This window comes from Dipteris shenzhenensis, chromosome 29 (genome assembly GCF_047967505.1).
Source record: "Dipteris shenzhenensis isolate YYH24624 ecotype China chromosome 29, Dip_SZ_1.0, whole genome shotgun sequence".
NCBI classification, from domain to species: Eukaryota; Viridiplantae; Streptophyta; class Polypodiopsida; order Gleicheniales; family Dipteridaceae; genus Dipteris; species Dipteris shenzhenensis.
Genome location: NC_141624.1, coordinates 30,988,899 through 31,002,157, shown reverse-complemented (window position 1 = coordinate 31,002,157; position 13,259 = coordinate 30,988,899). Strand labels below are relative to the sequence as shown.

Genomic DNA, 13,259 nt, shown 5'->3' with positions numbered 1-13,259 from the left:
TTGAAAATAAGCATATGAGAGTGATACCTGGCGTATGACATGGCAACTAACTAGCATATGATAGTGGTTACTAATACTCACAAGTACTAACTAGGCTATGATTATTGCAGGTGCTCACTAGCATCGCAAGTGCTACCTTGACTATGATAGTAGTAACTAGCATTGTCATTGTTAAAAAGCATTAGTCATGCTGACGAGCATATTACTAACCAACATTGCATGTGCTATCTAACATATGATAGCGATAACCAACAATGCAAGTGCTATCTAGAATATAATGGTGGTAACCAACAATGCGAGTGCTAAATTCAATGTGACACTTATAGCTAGCATTGTGGGTACTAACAAGCATTGAATTGTTGATACTTAGTAGCATATGATAACCATCACGATAGTAGTAAATAGCAATAACAATGGTAACTAGTATATGTCAAAGGTAACTAGCAAACTAAGCACTACAAGTATTGAATAGCATAAGACAATGGTAACCAACATTGCAAGCACTAACTAGCATACAACACTGGTTACTAACATTACAAGTGCCCATGTATGTTGCACTTCACTAGATCGTACCTACTATACAACTCGTCGAGTAAGTGCACTGAGTGCTCGATGTAATTATCTCTACCAACTCTTTTTTAACAAACGTCATTGTTAAGAGAGGTATTCATCTTAGCCTCCCAAAAAAGAGTATACAAGTTCCTTGGTGATTGAGCTAGTGCAATGTTGCTTTCAACATGCAATCAATGAGAACGATCAATCCCATCAACCAATCTTGAGCTTGCCTAATACAAGCTACGTTTATGAACTTTAAGAACTCAAGACCTAGAAGGCCCAATAGAGTTCATCAACATAAACTATGCACTTTTCTTCAAAAATAACTCATCTTTAGATTTACAATGGTGCTCAAAACATTCTCCATGAGACTATCTCTATATTTCTCTTAGAAAGTTCATGCTTAGGTTTTGTACCCACGGCAAGCATTATATCATTAAAAAACTTCACAAGATCGTCATAATACCAAGGAATACTATGAAATAACTACATACATGATGAAAATTGTCGATGCAATATAAATGAAGCATTGTACTAACTAAGAGGCATGACACTTTTTACTATAAGCTCCTTGGTAGATGATTTTAGTTGTGACTAAGATATGGCTACATCCATTGTTATTAGTCATCAATGTGTGCATCCAATTAACCACAAAGTATTCACTTTAGAGTCCGAGTCCCACAAATGGTATCACCTTTGTACCAAAACATTTATATTTAAGTTTGAAGTTAACACTATTGCAACTCGAAACATTGTAATTACTCAAGTGTGCATGCAATGGACCACAAACTAAACTCTTAAGAGTATGGAGCCCCACAAATGGCATCACCTTTGTACCAAAGCATTTATATTTAAGTTTGAAGCTACACTATTGCAACTGAAAACATTTCAATACAAGCTCAAATCGTCCCTCCTTTAAAAATGATTAATTTTAAAGGATTAAACCATATGAATTTTAAAGGTAGATCACCTTTAACATTGTATTAACTAAAAAGCACCAATTAACATATGAGACACACATGCACACACCACTATCAATAAATGGATAGAAGAGCAAAAGAAACAATAAATCTCACAAGATAGCCATAAACCAAATTCTCATCTTGTCGCTGGACTATATTACAAACATACCACTCTCTTTCTTTCTTTCTTTCTTTCTCATGAATTGCCAAATCCATGGGCATGTCTACAAGCTTGCAAGGTGTGCATATGCATGTATGTAGAAGCCTATACACATAAGCACAATTGCATTCAGTGAGTCTTCTTGCGTGCGTGCGTGCGTGTGTGTGTGTGATGTGGGGGGGGGGGGGGGTATCCCCCAAGGAGGCATGAATCATATGGTCGTCATTTGTCCCCGTCTGCATGTAAATAAATATGTTATGCATTGAGCATCCCTAGGATAAAGAAACCCGACTAACAAAAGCAAGCTACTATGTGTAATGTTAACCCATGCGACTGGCTAGATAGGATCCATGTATCGGAGAGTCCACTGTTCCAATGCTTTCACTAATCTCACTTGCAAGGATGATGCTTTCTGCTGAGCTTTTAATGGAGACAGATATTCTGAATTTAAAGTCAGTTAAGCCCCATTTAAGTAAACTTGTAAGCAGGCGCTGCCATTCTTTGAATGAGGATCGACTAACAGCAGGATGCGACCAATGTGAACAATTATGAGTGGAGTCAAAGTTCTCAATTATCAGTGTATCGTACATTATACTCATAATTGAGAACTTTTGACTCTCCTCATGATGGCCGCATTCTGCTGTGAGTCGATCCTCATTCGAATCCTCGTTCCAGTTTTCCTATGCACTCTAGCTCACTCTTTAAATTCTAAGTTTAGAAAACGAACAGGCTGTGAGGACAATGCAACAGACCAGATTGCTGCAAATAAGCTTTAACTACGGTTGAAAAACTTTTGCATCTCACCTCAAGGTCTTATTATCTACACGTTATCTTCAGCTCCTAAGCCACCAGTACCAATCAGTGAAAATCCAGACTTTGGTTTCAAGCTTTTGTCTGTCTTGGACTCTGTTTCCTCAGCTTTTGCTGTAGCGCTCAATCTCTCTTCCAAAGCTCGAGCGCCTCGCTCCCTATATCAGATATGAAAAATATCCAGGAAAATCATTTGAAGGTAAATGTAAGAGTAAACTTGTCTTCATGAATCAGAAAATTGGTTTGTTTTTTACCTCCTCCTTGAAGCGTCGATAGGGTCAGAACCAGGAAGAGGAATCCCACCCAGTACATGTCCTTGCCCTTGATCAGAAGGATTAAAAGTTCTCCCACAGAACAATCTCTCACAAAGCGAACAAACAGGACTCACCAAAGGCCTGCATCCAAGGAAATGAGCTTGTTTGCAACCACATATACCCAAGGACACCTGTGGCACTGCTTTAAATCTGTTCTTTCCAAGTCAACTTAAAAGTCGTGAAAAAGATGGGGTAGTTTGCAGTTTTCTTTCCTACCTCAGGAAATCAGGAAAGAATGTCACGTAAGAAAACTCCTCGCTGAGGTCACCTTTAAGGTTGACCTCAGATTGTCTTTGATAGTAGCGCAGATATAACCAGCTGTCGTAAGTCCCAAAAAGGATGAATGGATAAAAGGACATCGAATCCTTGGCTAAAATTGCCACAACAGTAGATATGAAGACAAGAATGGATGGAAGCCACTGCATTGAACCAGACATTGTATCACTTAACAAATTTAAAGTATATTGTGTCAGAGAACTGGAGGTAAAAGTAGAAGAGGAGAACGGGAGGGGGGGGGGGGGCTATTTTTATCTGGCATGCTCTTTGCCATCACCATTGTCAGCATCTCAGCACTGTACTGAAGATTAAATGGATTTATTACTCTTTCCCAGCACCATTGTCAGCAGGCCAGCAAACTAGTAAAGATTAAAACTATCAATTCTGTTTCAAAATATAATCAGCCCACGCAGATGCACCTAAATCCACTTACATGAGTTTTAAAGAGGGAGAAAGTGATCCAACCCACAAGCACGTTTTTACTCTAATACCATGCTCTACAATCACCACTGACAGCATATAGCGCTGCCACTTACATCACAATTATCTGAGAGTGTCCAACTAAAGAAAGATAGGCACCACCATTCAAACCTTCTATCTCATATTATACTATATTCAGATCCAACATGAACCCCCCATGTCCTCTCCCTGTAAGACACAAGGAAGAGGCATGTCCCACCCAAGCACACCAGGTCCCACTCACCTCCACCGAGACGCACACCCCCCCCCCCCACTAACGTGCTCACCCACACACCCACCCACGAACGTGCTCATACCAGAACACAAGCAACAAGCAACCATCAATTTATTCACCAACCAATCAATAGTTATTTACAATTGTGTACCTTTGCTCGAAGTTTTAAAACAAATAAAACTGTGATCTCTTGATCAGGCATGAGTTGCTTCACAGCAACCAGGAACCCTGCAAGCACTCCATGAAATCCTGAAAGAGGTGTATACCTGTAAAAAAAAAAAGCAATTAGGAAGAGAGCACACAAATGACTTTGATGTGCTGTTGAAGATAAACCCCTCACTTTATATAAGTCTTCAATCACTTAAAAAATGAGACAGTGGAGCGTAACCGTTCACAATTGACTTGTTAATTAAGATCATTTTTCTACAAGTGTGTATTTGCAAACGAAAAATACAAGAAAGCATAATTGATGGAAAAAAATGAGAATCCTTTTGCATCAGTTTTGCAGCACTAATCGGCATAAACAAAGTTAATCACTTACAGATACTTCTCGTTTCTGGAGACATAGTACATGAGGATTGCAATGACAAATGTGCTCATCGAACTCAAAAGATTGACCACAACTATAAACTTGAAAAACTCCCTAGATCCCCATACTGGTTCAAGCAATTTGCCACTGAAGAGGAGGCCAAGAACGCTGACTACTAACTGCAACATTGCCACCAGAAACATTGGAGTTATCAGTTACCACTGTCAGAGCTTGTTCTTCAAAAAAAAAAAGAAGACAGTAACAAGTCCCCCCCCGCTGGAAAAACCAAAACCAAAACCCCAAACAAAACTCCAAAAAATCTGTGCATGCGTGCGTGTGTGGGTGTGTGTGTGGGTGTGTGTTGGGGTTGGAGGGCGAGTGGGGAGAGCCTGGACTGTCCAAAAAAACTCATTCCTTCTTTTCTAAAATCAGTGAGCATAAGGTTATGCCGTAAACTTAAAAGCTAGATTTATGAACGAACACAGAAGATATGTCCTGGTCCAGTAACATCAACTTCAGATTATTTTATATATCCCCCAATTAAGTCTGCAGATTCGTAATTGTCACAATCAGAAATAACCGGTGAGAAATCCCCCACTTAAAAGTCCGCAGATTTTCATTATTGTCACAAATAACTGGTGAGAAACCAGGGTTGTATCAACAGTCCTTCATACTCTTCTTTGAGTTGCAACATGCACAGTTGGTTTAGGTTGGAGCAACAAAATTCTAGAGCGCCCTACTCAGTTTACTGGATTCTCTCCTTCTCCTACTGTTTCCCTAGGTTCTCTGCACAGTATGTAAGCTATCTCACATCTTACTCTCAAAATGAGGTGAACAAAGAGTCCAACTACTTCAAAGATGAGATCTACGCTCTGCAATTTTACAGAGTTCTAGAATGTCATTGCCCTACCTGTAACTCAGCTCTGGAACAGAACAGCAAGTAGGACAGCAATAGATCTTGGAAATGTGTGTTGCAGACACCCAGCCAAGTGCTGAGAAAGCCTCTAGCCAAGGGGATCCAGCCAAGTGCTGAGAAAGCCTCAAGCCAAGGGCGCTGGAAAAGACATACTGAAGAGAACATGAGGCTGCTGCTACTGCTGCTCCTTCTCCTGCGCGCCTTGGAAGAGGCTTGAGTGGGATGCTAGGAGAAGTGCAAAGTAGTCCCTTTCATTAGAAAACGGAGGCAGTTTCCCCCCAGGGCCCAGCCCCACCATTCAACTATAGGCTGATCTCAAGGCTGCAGTAGGCTGATGTCTCAAACAACCTATCATGTGCAACCTATCATGTGCATGGACCATATCTGACGTGTGCTTTAGGTGCACAAGATCTGCTCATGAAGCCTGAGGAGGATCGGGGCTAGGCACGCAATTCTCGAGTTGAGTTATAAGGGCACAGATGAATTAGAGTTTTGAATTTGGGATTTCGCTATTTTTGGCGTACTAGGCTCAAGCCTATATAAGGAGCCTAGGGGTTCAGCTTTCAGTGTGTCAGTTAGAGCGAGTCTAGTTCTTCCTTGCCTCCTGGATCGTGTCGCGGACGTGCGCCTACTTCCTAGCATGGTCCAAGGCAAGCAGCAGTCCCAAGACTCTCAAGCACCACCTGGTGGTATGAGACGCGAATGGGGAGGCTCAGCTCATGGCCCGGAGGGGATGTCCCAATTTCTAGAGTCGTGACATCATGGTTGAGTGGTGAGCTAGCCTGCACCTATCTATGTCATTTCGGTTGTTTCTTTGTGCTTGTTTTGCAATTTGAGACTTCAATAGCTCTGGGGTTGTGTCAGTTGGTATCAAAGCCAACTCCTGAAAGGCGAGTTTCTATAGAAGGAATCGTTGGCCAGGGTCTCCCCTAGGTGTGCAGAAAAATTCGCAATTCATCAATCTCCTACAAGCGCAACTAAAAGCGTTTGCCGAGGTCAGGGTGAATTTCGTTTTTGATGAAGGATAGTCAATTTAGTGCAAGATCACCCTGATTGTGAGGAAGGGTGTGCTATGAGGTTGAAATCAGCCAAGAATCATAGGGAAAGGCGTTTGTGAGCTTGGAATCGCTAGGGAAATTGGGTTTAGGATTGCTAGGGCCCAGAACGCATCTTCAAGTTTGGATTGTGATTTGTAGTAGAGATGTTGCACCTCGTAGAGCTTCAGTTTCAAATTGAAAATTGATCCCCTCATTGGAGAGGGGCTGAGAATGGGGGGACATAACTGTTCTCTGCTTTTCTGGCTATACTTGGCTGAGGATCTCCACGAAAAAAGCAAAAGCTTTTTACAACATTTAGGGAAAAGCATTCTGAAAGCTGTGCTTTCCAAAGCAGACCGCTTTCTGAAGAAAAGCAAGGTATTTTGTAAAAAGCAGTAACTTTTGAGGCAAAGCGCTGCTTTTGGGAGAAAGCAAGGCTTTTCAAAAGCACAGCTTTAGAGAGTTCATTTAGAGCAATTTCTAGATACAGAGGGTAGGCCAGCAAATATAAAATATTGTTTATCACTTCTCTATCAGCGCAGGAATGTTGGTGCAGCACATAGTCTACAACCGGCTCCCATGGTTCCCAGGAGGCTTATATCTAGATGAATCCAGGAACATGCCCAAACTCATCCTCTAAAAACACAACATAGTGCAGTTTCAATCTCATGATAGTCACTCAAGGTTGAATACCATAAACTCCATCATGCATAGCAGGGACTAGCTACTATGGCATCCCCAATGACGTCATCAGCGCCCAACAGTGGGTGTAGACCATAGTATAAACATATGCTCTCACACATACAAATCCACACCCCCACACAAACTTGAGCATCTCTTTATACAACGTCTTCGTACTGAGTTTCTGTCAGCACTCCGGAGGTGAACGAAATGTTAGAAACTCACTGTGCCCACCTGTAAGCCCCCGATTTGAGGGGACAAGGGGCAGTGAGAGGTAGGAGGGCTGGAGAGAGAGAGAGACTCAGGTCGGCATCATAGGCAACCAGCACACGGGCTGGTTGCAGCCTGCAACAGGGCACCCTTATATAGGGGCCTCTGGCAGGCCAAGTCCGCCCAACCAGGGCCAACCCTGGTCGGTTTTCTAGGGCCCATGTGGTCGGCCACCAGACAGGGTACCGTCCACAAAGTAGGACAGGATACAATACCAACAGGTTTTCCTACTAGATGCCAAGCACTTCTAGATCTCTGAGCCCACGTGCTCCACCTCGAGCATATGTAGACTCTCTGTCCAGATCCCTTCCACCTTGCTGTCCAGAAGCCAGCCTAGGTGGGCAGCACCTCTAGCTTAGTCTGCAGCTTGTTCTGGGTCACCTTCACCTCCTGAATGTAGGCCCAAGGTAGGTCCTTCTGCTGTTCCCATCTGATGGTTGAGGGCTGCTCCAAGTGATGTGTTATGAGGCCAAATGCCTCTCCTTTTATAGGGCACAAGGGCTGCCCCAAAAAACCGACCAGCAGTGTCAATCTATAAAACTGCCCTAAAAGGGCTCTCATAACCAGGGCCCCTGGCCCACAAAACTAGGGCTTTGGCCCTCACTTCAAGGCTGGGTCCCAGCCCCTATGCAGGCCTGCCTGGCTGTCCCATATGGGCTATAAATATGCCCTCCCAGGGTCAGTCCCTTGCAGCCCTATTTGGTGCTGCTCTTGCCCTCCTGGGTGCCCATTCTCCAGCCCTAACCAGGGCCTCCAAACAGACCCAAAACCTGCTCCACATCTGCGCCTGCACATCCCGCCATAGCTGCGCCTCTGCCAGGCCCTTTTCCAGCGCCGTACAGAGTCATACACCCTGCAGATGACAGCGCCATGTGATCGCCTCTTATTCCGGGTTCCTTGTGCTGGCTACTGCTTTGCCTTTTGCTGCTACAGATCCATCCTAGCTCCGGGTACCCTCCATCTCTTTGATTCTTGCCCACATGGCAGCCATGCTGCTGCTCATGTGTCAGTCCCTCAAACCCTAGGTTCACCCCCCCATGCTCTCCTCATATGGGGGCTTACAGATGGGGAGGTGACCTTTCCAACAAAAACAGCTCGTCTTGCATCCCAAGCAGTGTTTGGAATTCGAAATTGAAATTTGCTGTTTCAAAACAGCCGATTTCAGTTCTCTCTGCCTGCCATCTTCTAGGTTCAACTCCTATGGCTGATCAGAATCACTCTTCCCATGATGAAATTCAAGGTGTAGATCCTGGTATGGACCTGTTAGGAGTTGATGATCAAGGTTTGGGGCTTATCCCATATGCACTAGGTGCTAGTGTGTGTGTGAGTAGCCTATATAAGGCTTGCACTTCACTTGTCTTGTCATACTTGATGGATGAATGAAAGCCTTCTTCATGTCTTCATTGGAGCATTATTTTCTCACACCCTAACTCTCTCTCTCTCTCTCTCTCTCTCTCTCTCCCCTTCCACCATGTTTCTAACACTTTTAATCATAAATTCTTTGGTTCCCATGACATTTTCCGAGCCTGTGGAAAAGTGAGGGACTAACAAGTACATATTCTCTTTGATCCAGGTAGCTCTCACAATTTTGTGAACTACAAACTTGTGCAGAAATTGGGGCTGACCACAACACATAGCGATCACACCTACGAGGTGCAACTTTTGGCTAGGAAGCAATTTTGGGATCGCAAGATTGAGAACCTTCCAATCCAAATTCAAACCCATATATACCTTTGTAAGACTAGAATAAGTCCAATTATACAAATGTAGATTTTTTGTTGTTATAAAGACCAAAAATCTACACAGAAAATAAAAGGCAAAATGAAAGAGAAGAAAAAAGAGAGAAACAAAACTTTTATGAAAAACAAAAGGAAGACATACTTAGCAAGCAAAGCAACACTTATGTCATCATCAGTGCCCAAGCATAAGCAGCTATACTGGGTTTCTAAAGACCCGCAGAGTCTCTTGGGCAAACTCAGTGCTTACTAAAATACGTCAAATAAACAAAAGAGAAGAAAACAAGAAATAAAGAAGAAAGGAAGAAGGTGACTAAGTAAAAATAAACAAGCAAGTCACCTTCCAATCTAGATTCAAACCTATAATGATGTCTTGATGCGCTATGTTACGCACTTAGATCATGTAGACTTGCTACTAGGAATAGAGTGGTTTAACGCCCACAATGTCCAGATTGGTTGGGAAGCTCATACACTTTCTTTTTTGCGTAGAGGCACCCAAGTATCTAAACAGTGTGATGATGTTCATCCCTCCCAAGGACCTTCCGTATCTGCAATGCAAGTGTAAAATATATTGAAAACAACTTTTATGATTTGTTCCAGTGTGTCCTGATTCCGCTTGCTTTATTTGTTGTTTCTATTAACGACAAGAATGAATTGAGTGTGTTTGTAAGGATATTGTTGACTGAATTTAATGATGTATTTCCAGCCTAACTATCGAAAGGTTCACCTCTAGAAAGGGCAGTAGATCAAGACTACTTGAAGATGGATTATCTACACCTAAATAAATCACCTTGGAGTGCCCATATCTTGTTAAGAAAGAAAAAAGATAATACATGGAGAATGTGTGTTGATTATAAACAGTTGAACAAGTTGACTTTTAATCCTCTCCCTAGGTTTGATGACTAAATCAACAAATTAGCAGGAGCAAAGTATTTCACTAAGATTGATTTACGTGCTAGCTATCATCACATCCGGATTTATGTTAAACATACAGAAAGGACAGAAAAGGTTTTGGATTGATCGATACCTCAAAATGTGAAACAACTTCATTCTTTCTTAGGATTTACTGTCTTTCTAAGGAAATCAATACGTGATTATTCTAGGATCACGGTTCCCTAGACCACCATATTGACAAGTCATGGACGTCGGTCCAACCAGCCTATGACTTGCAATGACGAGTCGAACAAGGCTTTTGACACATTGAAAGTTTGTGTCAAGGAAGCTCCCGTTCTAGCATTGCCCAATCTATATGGTCTTATGTTTTGAAGGCCGATGCCAGATTATGCAATTGGGGCTGTATTATTCCAAGAGGGTGGACCAGTTCCTTTTGAGAGTAAAAAGGTGGATAACACTCAATATCGTTGGCCAACACTAGAAAAGGAACTTTATGCAACCATGTATGCACTTAAGGTTTGGAGACACTATCTATATGGTATCTATATGGTTCCACATTTATTCTATTGACTGATCATCAGTCAATTAAATATGTGAGTGATGTAATTGATTTGAGAGGGAGAAAGACTAGATAAGCAAAGTTAATGCAAGATTTAAAATTTGAAATCGATATCACAATGGTTCATTGAACATAATAGCAAATGCTCTAAATCGTATTAAGATGCTAAATGATATAGAGAGATATCCTCTTATCTGTTTCAATCCTTGAGAGGGCTTTGCACGGCTGATAGTCATTTCACCTTTATTGGCAAAAGGTCCAAGAAGGAAGCTCCTTGATTGACCAAAACTCAAGGATCATGCCACCTAGGATACATGCGACGGGAGGTCAGTGGGTGATTCGGAATGGGTCATTGTTCTGAAATAAAAGATTTGTGTATCGGACGCGTTGGATATTAGATCCAAGATTCTCCGAGAGTGTCATGATGCACCTAGTGCAGGGATTAGTGAAGCATACTTTCTATTGGCCTAATATGGGAATTTTTGTTCAGAACTATCTAGTATGTTGCCGAATTCGTCAAGTGATGAGGGCTGAATGTCTACGGAGCGCGGGATTACTACAACTGTTGCAAATTATTAACGTGCAAGGGTCATGACGACATATGGATTAAAGTAGATTACTTGGCAAAGATGGTAGATTTTTACCTACTAGATCAACCGTTACAGCAAAGCAATTGGCTCAGCAGTTTGTTGACCAATTATTTCATATGTATGGTTTGTCTGCCGAATGATAGGGATTCTAAGTTTACAAGTCAATTCTAGAACATTGTCTTTGACAAGTTAGATACCACTCTTAGTTTGAGTTCCTCTAAACATGTACAATCTAATGGCCAAACAAAAGTAGTAAACCAAGTTTTGGAAGATATACTTTGTGCATATAGAATTTACTTATAATGGTGCCATGGTCACACAAAACGCGTTTCTTTGGAAAAGAAACGTGGCCAAGGGTAGTATTACTGGAAATTCTACATGTTAAGCATCGTTTGAACATGCCATATATATGTAGGACATATTTTAGACTAGAGAGTACAACCATGCGTTTCAAAACTTTTGCTTTTTTTTTTTAAACGTTTCACGCTTCTACGTTTCGAAACGTTTTTGGAGACTATGAATAGTGCAAAGCATTCAAGTACAAGTTTCAATCCTATTGTGCTTATGCATAGCTTCCAACCTAAGTCACCAGTAATGGTTGGATTCAAGGACGATATCTATAGATTGCATTTGAGTTGTGTTCCGCATTAGTATCTTGTGATCACGGGTTAATCTTCTGCTGTAGAGTCGTGTTGGCCTTAAGCAAGCAACCTCCTCTAGTTTTCTAGCGTGGTATCCGAGCCAAAGGTTTTGAAAACCAAGAACCTTCTTCAAACTGAAGAATGTCGTTGCCGTAGGAAATGGCTGATTTGGTGCGTGCGCCTTAAGGTAACGTACCATTCAAAGCGATTGACAGGAGGGTCCCCACCCCTAGATCACACCGTTAGAATTGTGTCTCCTTGTTCGAATTGCAATCATAATTTTTTTGGACTGCCTTTTGCAAACAGAAATATTTGTTAATAGTTTCTATTCTGTTGTTTTTTATATCGTGATTAGGATAAAATATTGTGTCAAAAGGATCAAAATGGTCCAACAAGGTCGATTTGATCGATTTCTCTAAGTTGCGAAACTCTTTTTATTCTTCATTCAAGCAGCTGTATTTACCGATCGTAGCAAGAACAACGTAATGAACTGATACTACTCACGCTTCAAACAAACTTCAAAAAATGTGGTGCTGTTGTGCACTATCGTCAATCGAAACGACGATGAAGTAACACAAATCTTTCACGGGAAGAGAGCATACACCAAATATTGATTGCTCCAAGTATCCAGCTGTCAACAGGTTCCATGCGAAAGGGATAGTTCTGCGGTGACAAAATTTATGAGAATCCTTATTGAAAAGTTCAGCATTGCAATATTTATAGGTGAGAGAGCATACTTTCCCGGGATAAGAGCTAAAAAAGCGGTAGTGGTCGGGAACAATTGCGTTAGGACGTATGCGATCACCAGAATTGTCGCAAGCCCTTTACAAAGCCTCGTGAAGCCAGTGAATATGCCTCCAATCTATCAGCACCAGAAGAATGAGCATCTGTCAATAAACAGAATTTGATAGACTAGACACTCCAGGGGCGAGGGCGAACTACTCATTAGAGAAAGAGAAAAGGCAGAACACTAAAGATTTTACCCAGAAAAAGCGATCCAGCGACCAGCTAAAGAGAAAACGGCGAACACAAGGCTGCACGAAAAAAGTCTAGATCGGGCTATGGAATTGCAGATCGCGGATTGTAAAAGCAAAGAAAACCTAATAGGAGGAGGTAATTTGAGCGCAAAGTAAATGGGAACAAGGATCACAAGAGAGAATGAAAGCAGATCGACAAGAAAGCGAATTTTGAAAGCAAAGATACTGAATTGGAAAAACGGAGGAGAAGGGGAAGGATCTTACGCCGGAGGCCGAGGGAGCGACGTTCATGGCGGAGACGAACGAGACAGCACAGAGGTCTACAGCTGAAATGCAAACGCCATAGCTAGGGTTTGCTTTGCTTGAGACCAGAGGACTACATATGAAATGGACGACCAAATATTGCACATCCAGAGCTCCTTAAGGTCTACCTCTGGGTATGACCTCACTAGGTAGACCTGGGTAGACCTGACTAGGAGACCTGACAGTGGGGCCGCTCGCAATTGTCGAGTTTCCTGGAGCCTCCACATCGTCTAAGATCCTTTCTAGAATGTCAAGGGTGACGGGTAGGACCCCACTGGCGGCCCACATTTGTAGCGTTACCAAGACCCTTGAGGTCGACTAAGATCCTCTCTAAAATGTCAAGGGCGGCGGCAGG

General features: G+C 42.2%; 1 protein-coding gene across 1 annotated transcript; it reads right to left on the bottom strand.

Annotated features, from left to right (window-relative positions):
• Window positions 1-1,644: 1,644 nt before the first annotated feature.
• Window positions 1,645-13,019, bottom strand: LOC147882697 (rhomboid protein-like protein). The gene is made up of 9 exons (XM_087400405.1): window positions 12,866-13,019; window positions 12,362-12,486; window positions 12,227-12,287; window positions 4,313-4,479; window positions 3,923-4,037; window positions 3,018-3,220; window positions 2,742-2,882; window positions 2,482-2,645; window positions 1,645-1,913 (listed from the first exon to the last, which is right to left on the bottom strand). The coding sequence occupies exons 1-8, from the start codon at window positions 12,890-12,892 to the stop codon at window positions 2,498-2,500; spliced, it is 987 nt and encodes a 328-aa protein (XP_087256531.1). The 5' UTR covers window positions 12,893-13,019; the 3' UTR covers window positions 1,645-1,913; window positions 2,482-2,497.
• Between the last annotated feature and the right edge of the window lie 240 nt (window positions 13,020-13,259).

What these genes read in the sequence shown, in the direction of transcription:
- LOC147882697 (XM_087400405.1), bottom strand. Translation starts at nt 12,892, where the DNA reads ATGAACGTCGCTCCCTCGGCCTCCGGC. An exon ending in TTAGCTCTTATCCCGGGAAA is followed by an intron (nt 12,288 to 12,361) that starts GTATGCTCTCTC and finishes TTGTCACCGCAG; the next exon opens with AACTATCCCTTTCGCATGGA. An exon ending in TTCTTTCCTGATTTCCTGAG is followed by an intron (nt 2,883 to 3,017) that starts GTAGGAAAGAAA and finishes CCTTGGATGCAG; the next exon opens with GCCTTTGGTGAGTCCTGTTT.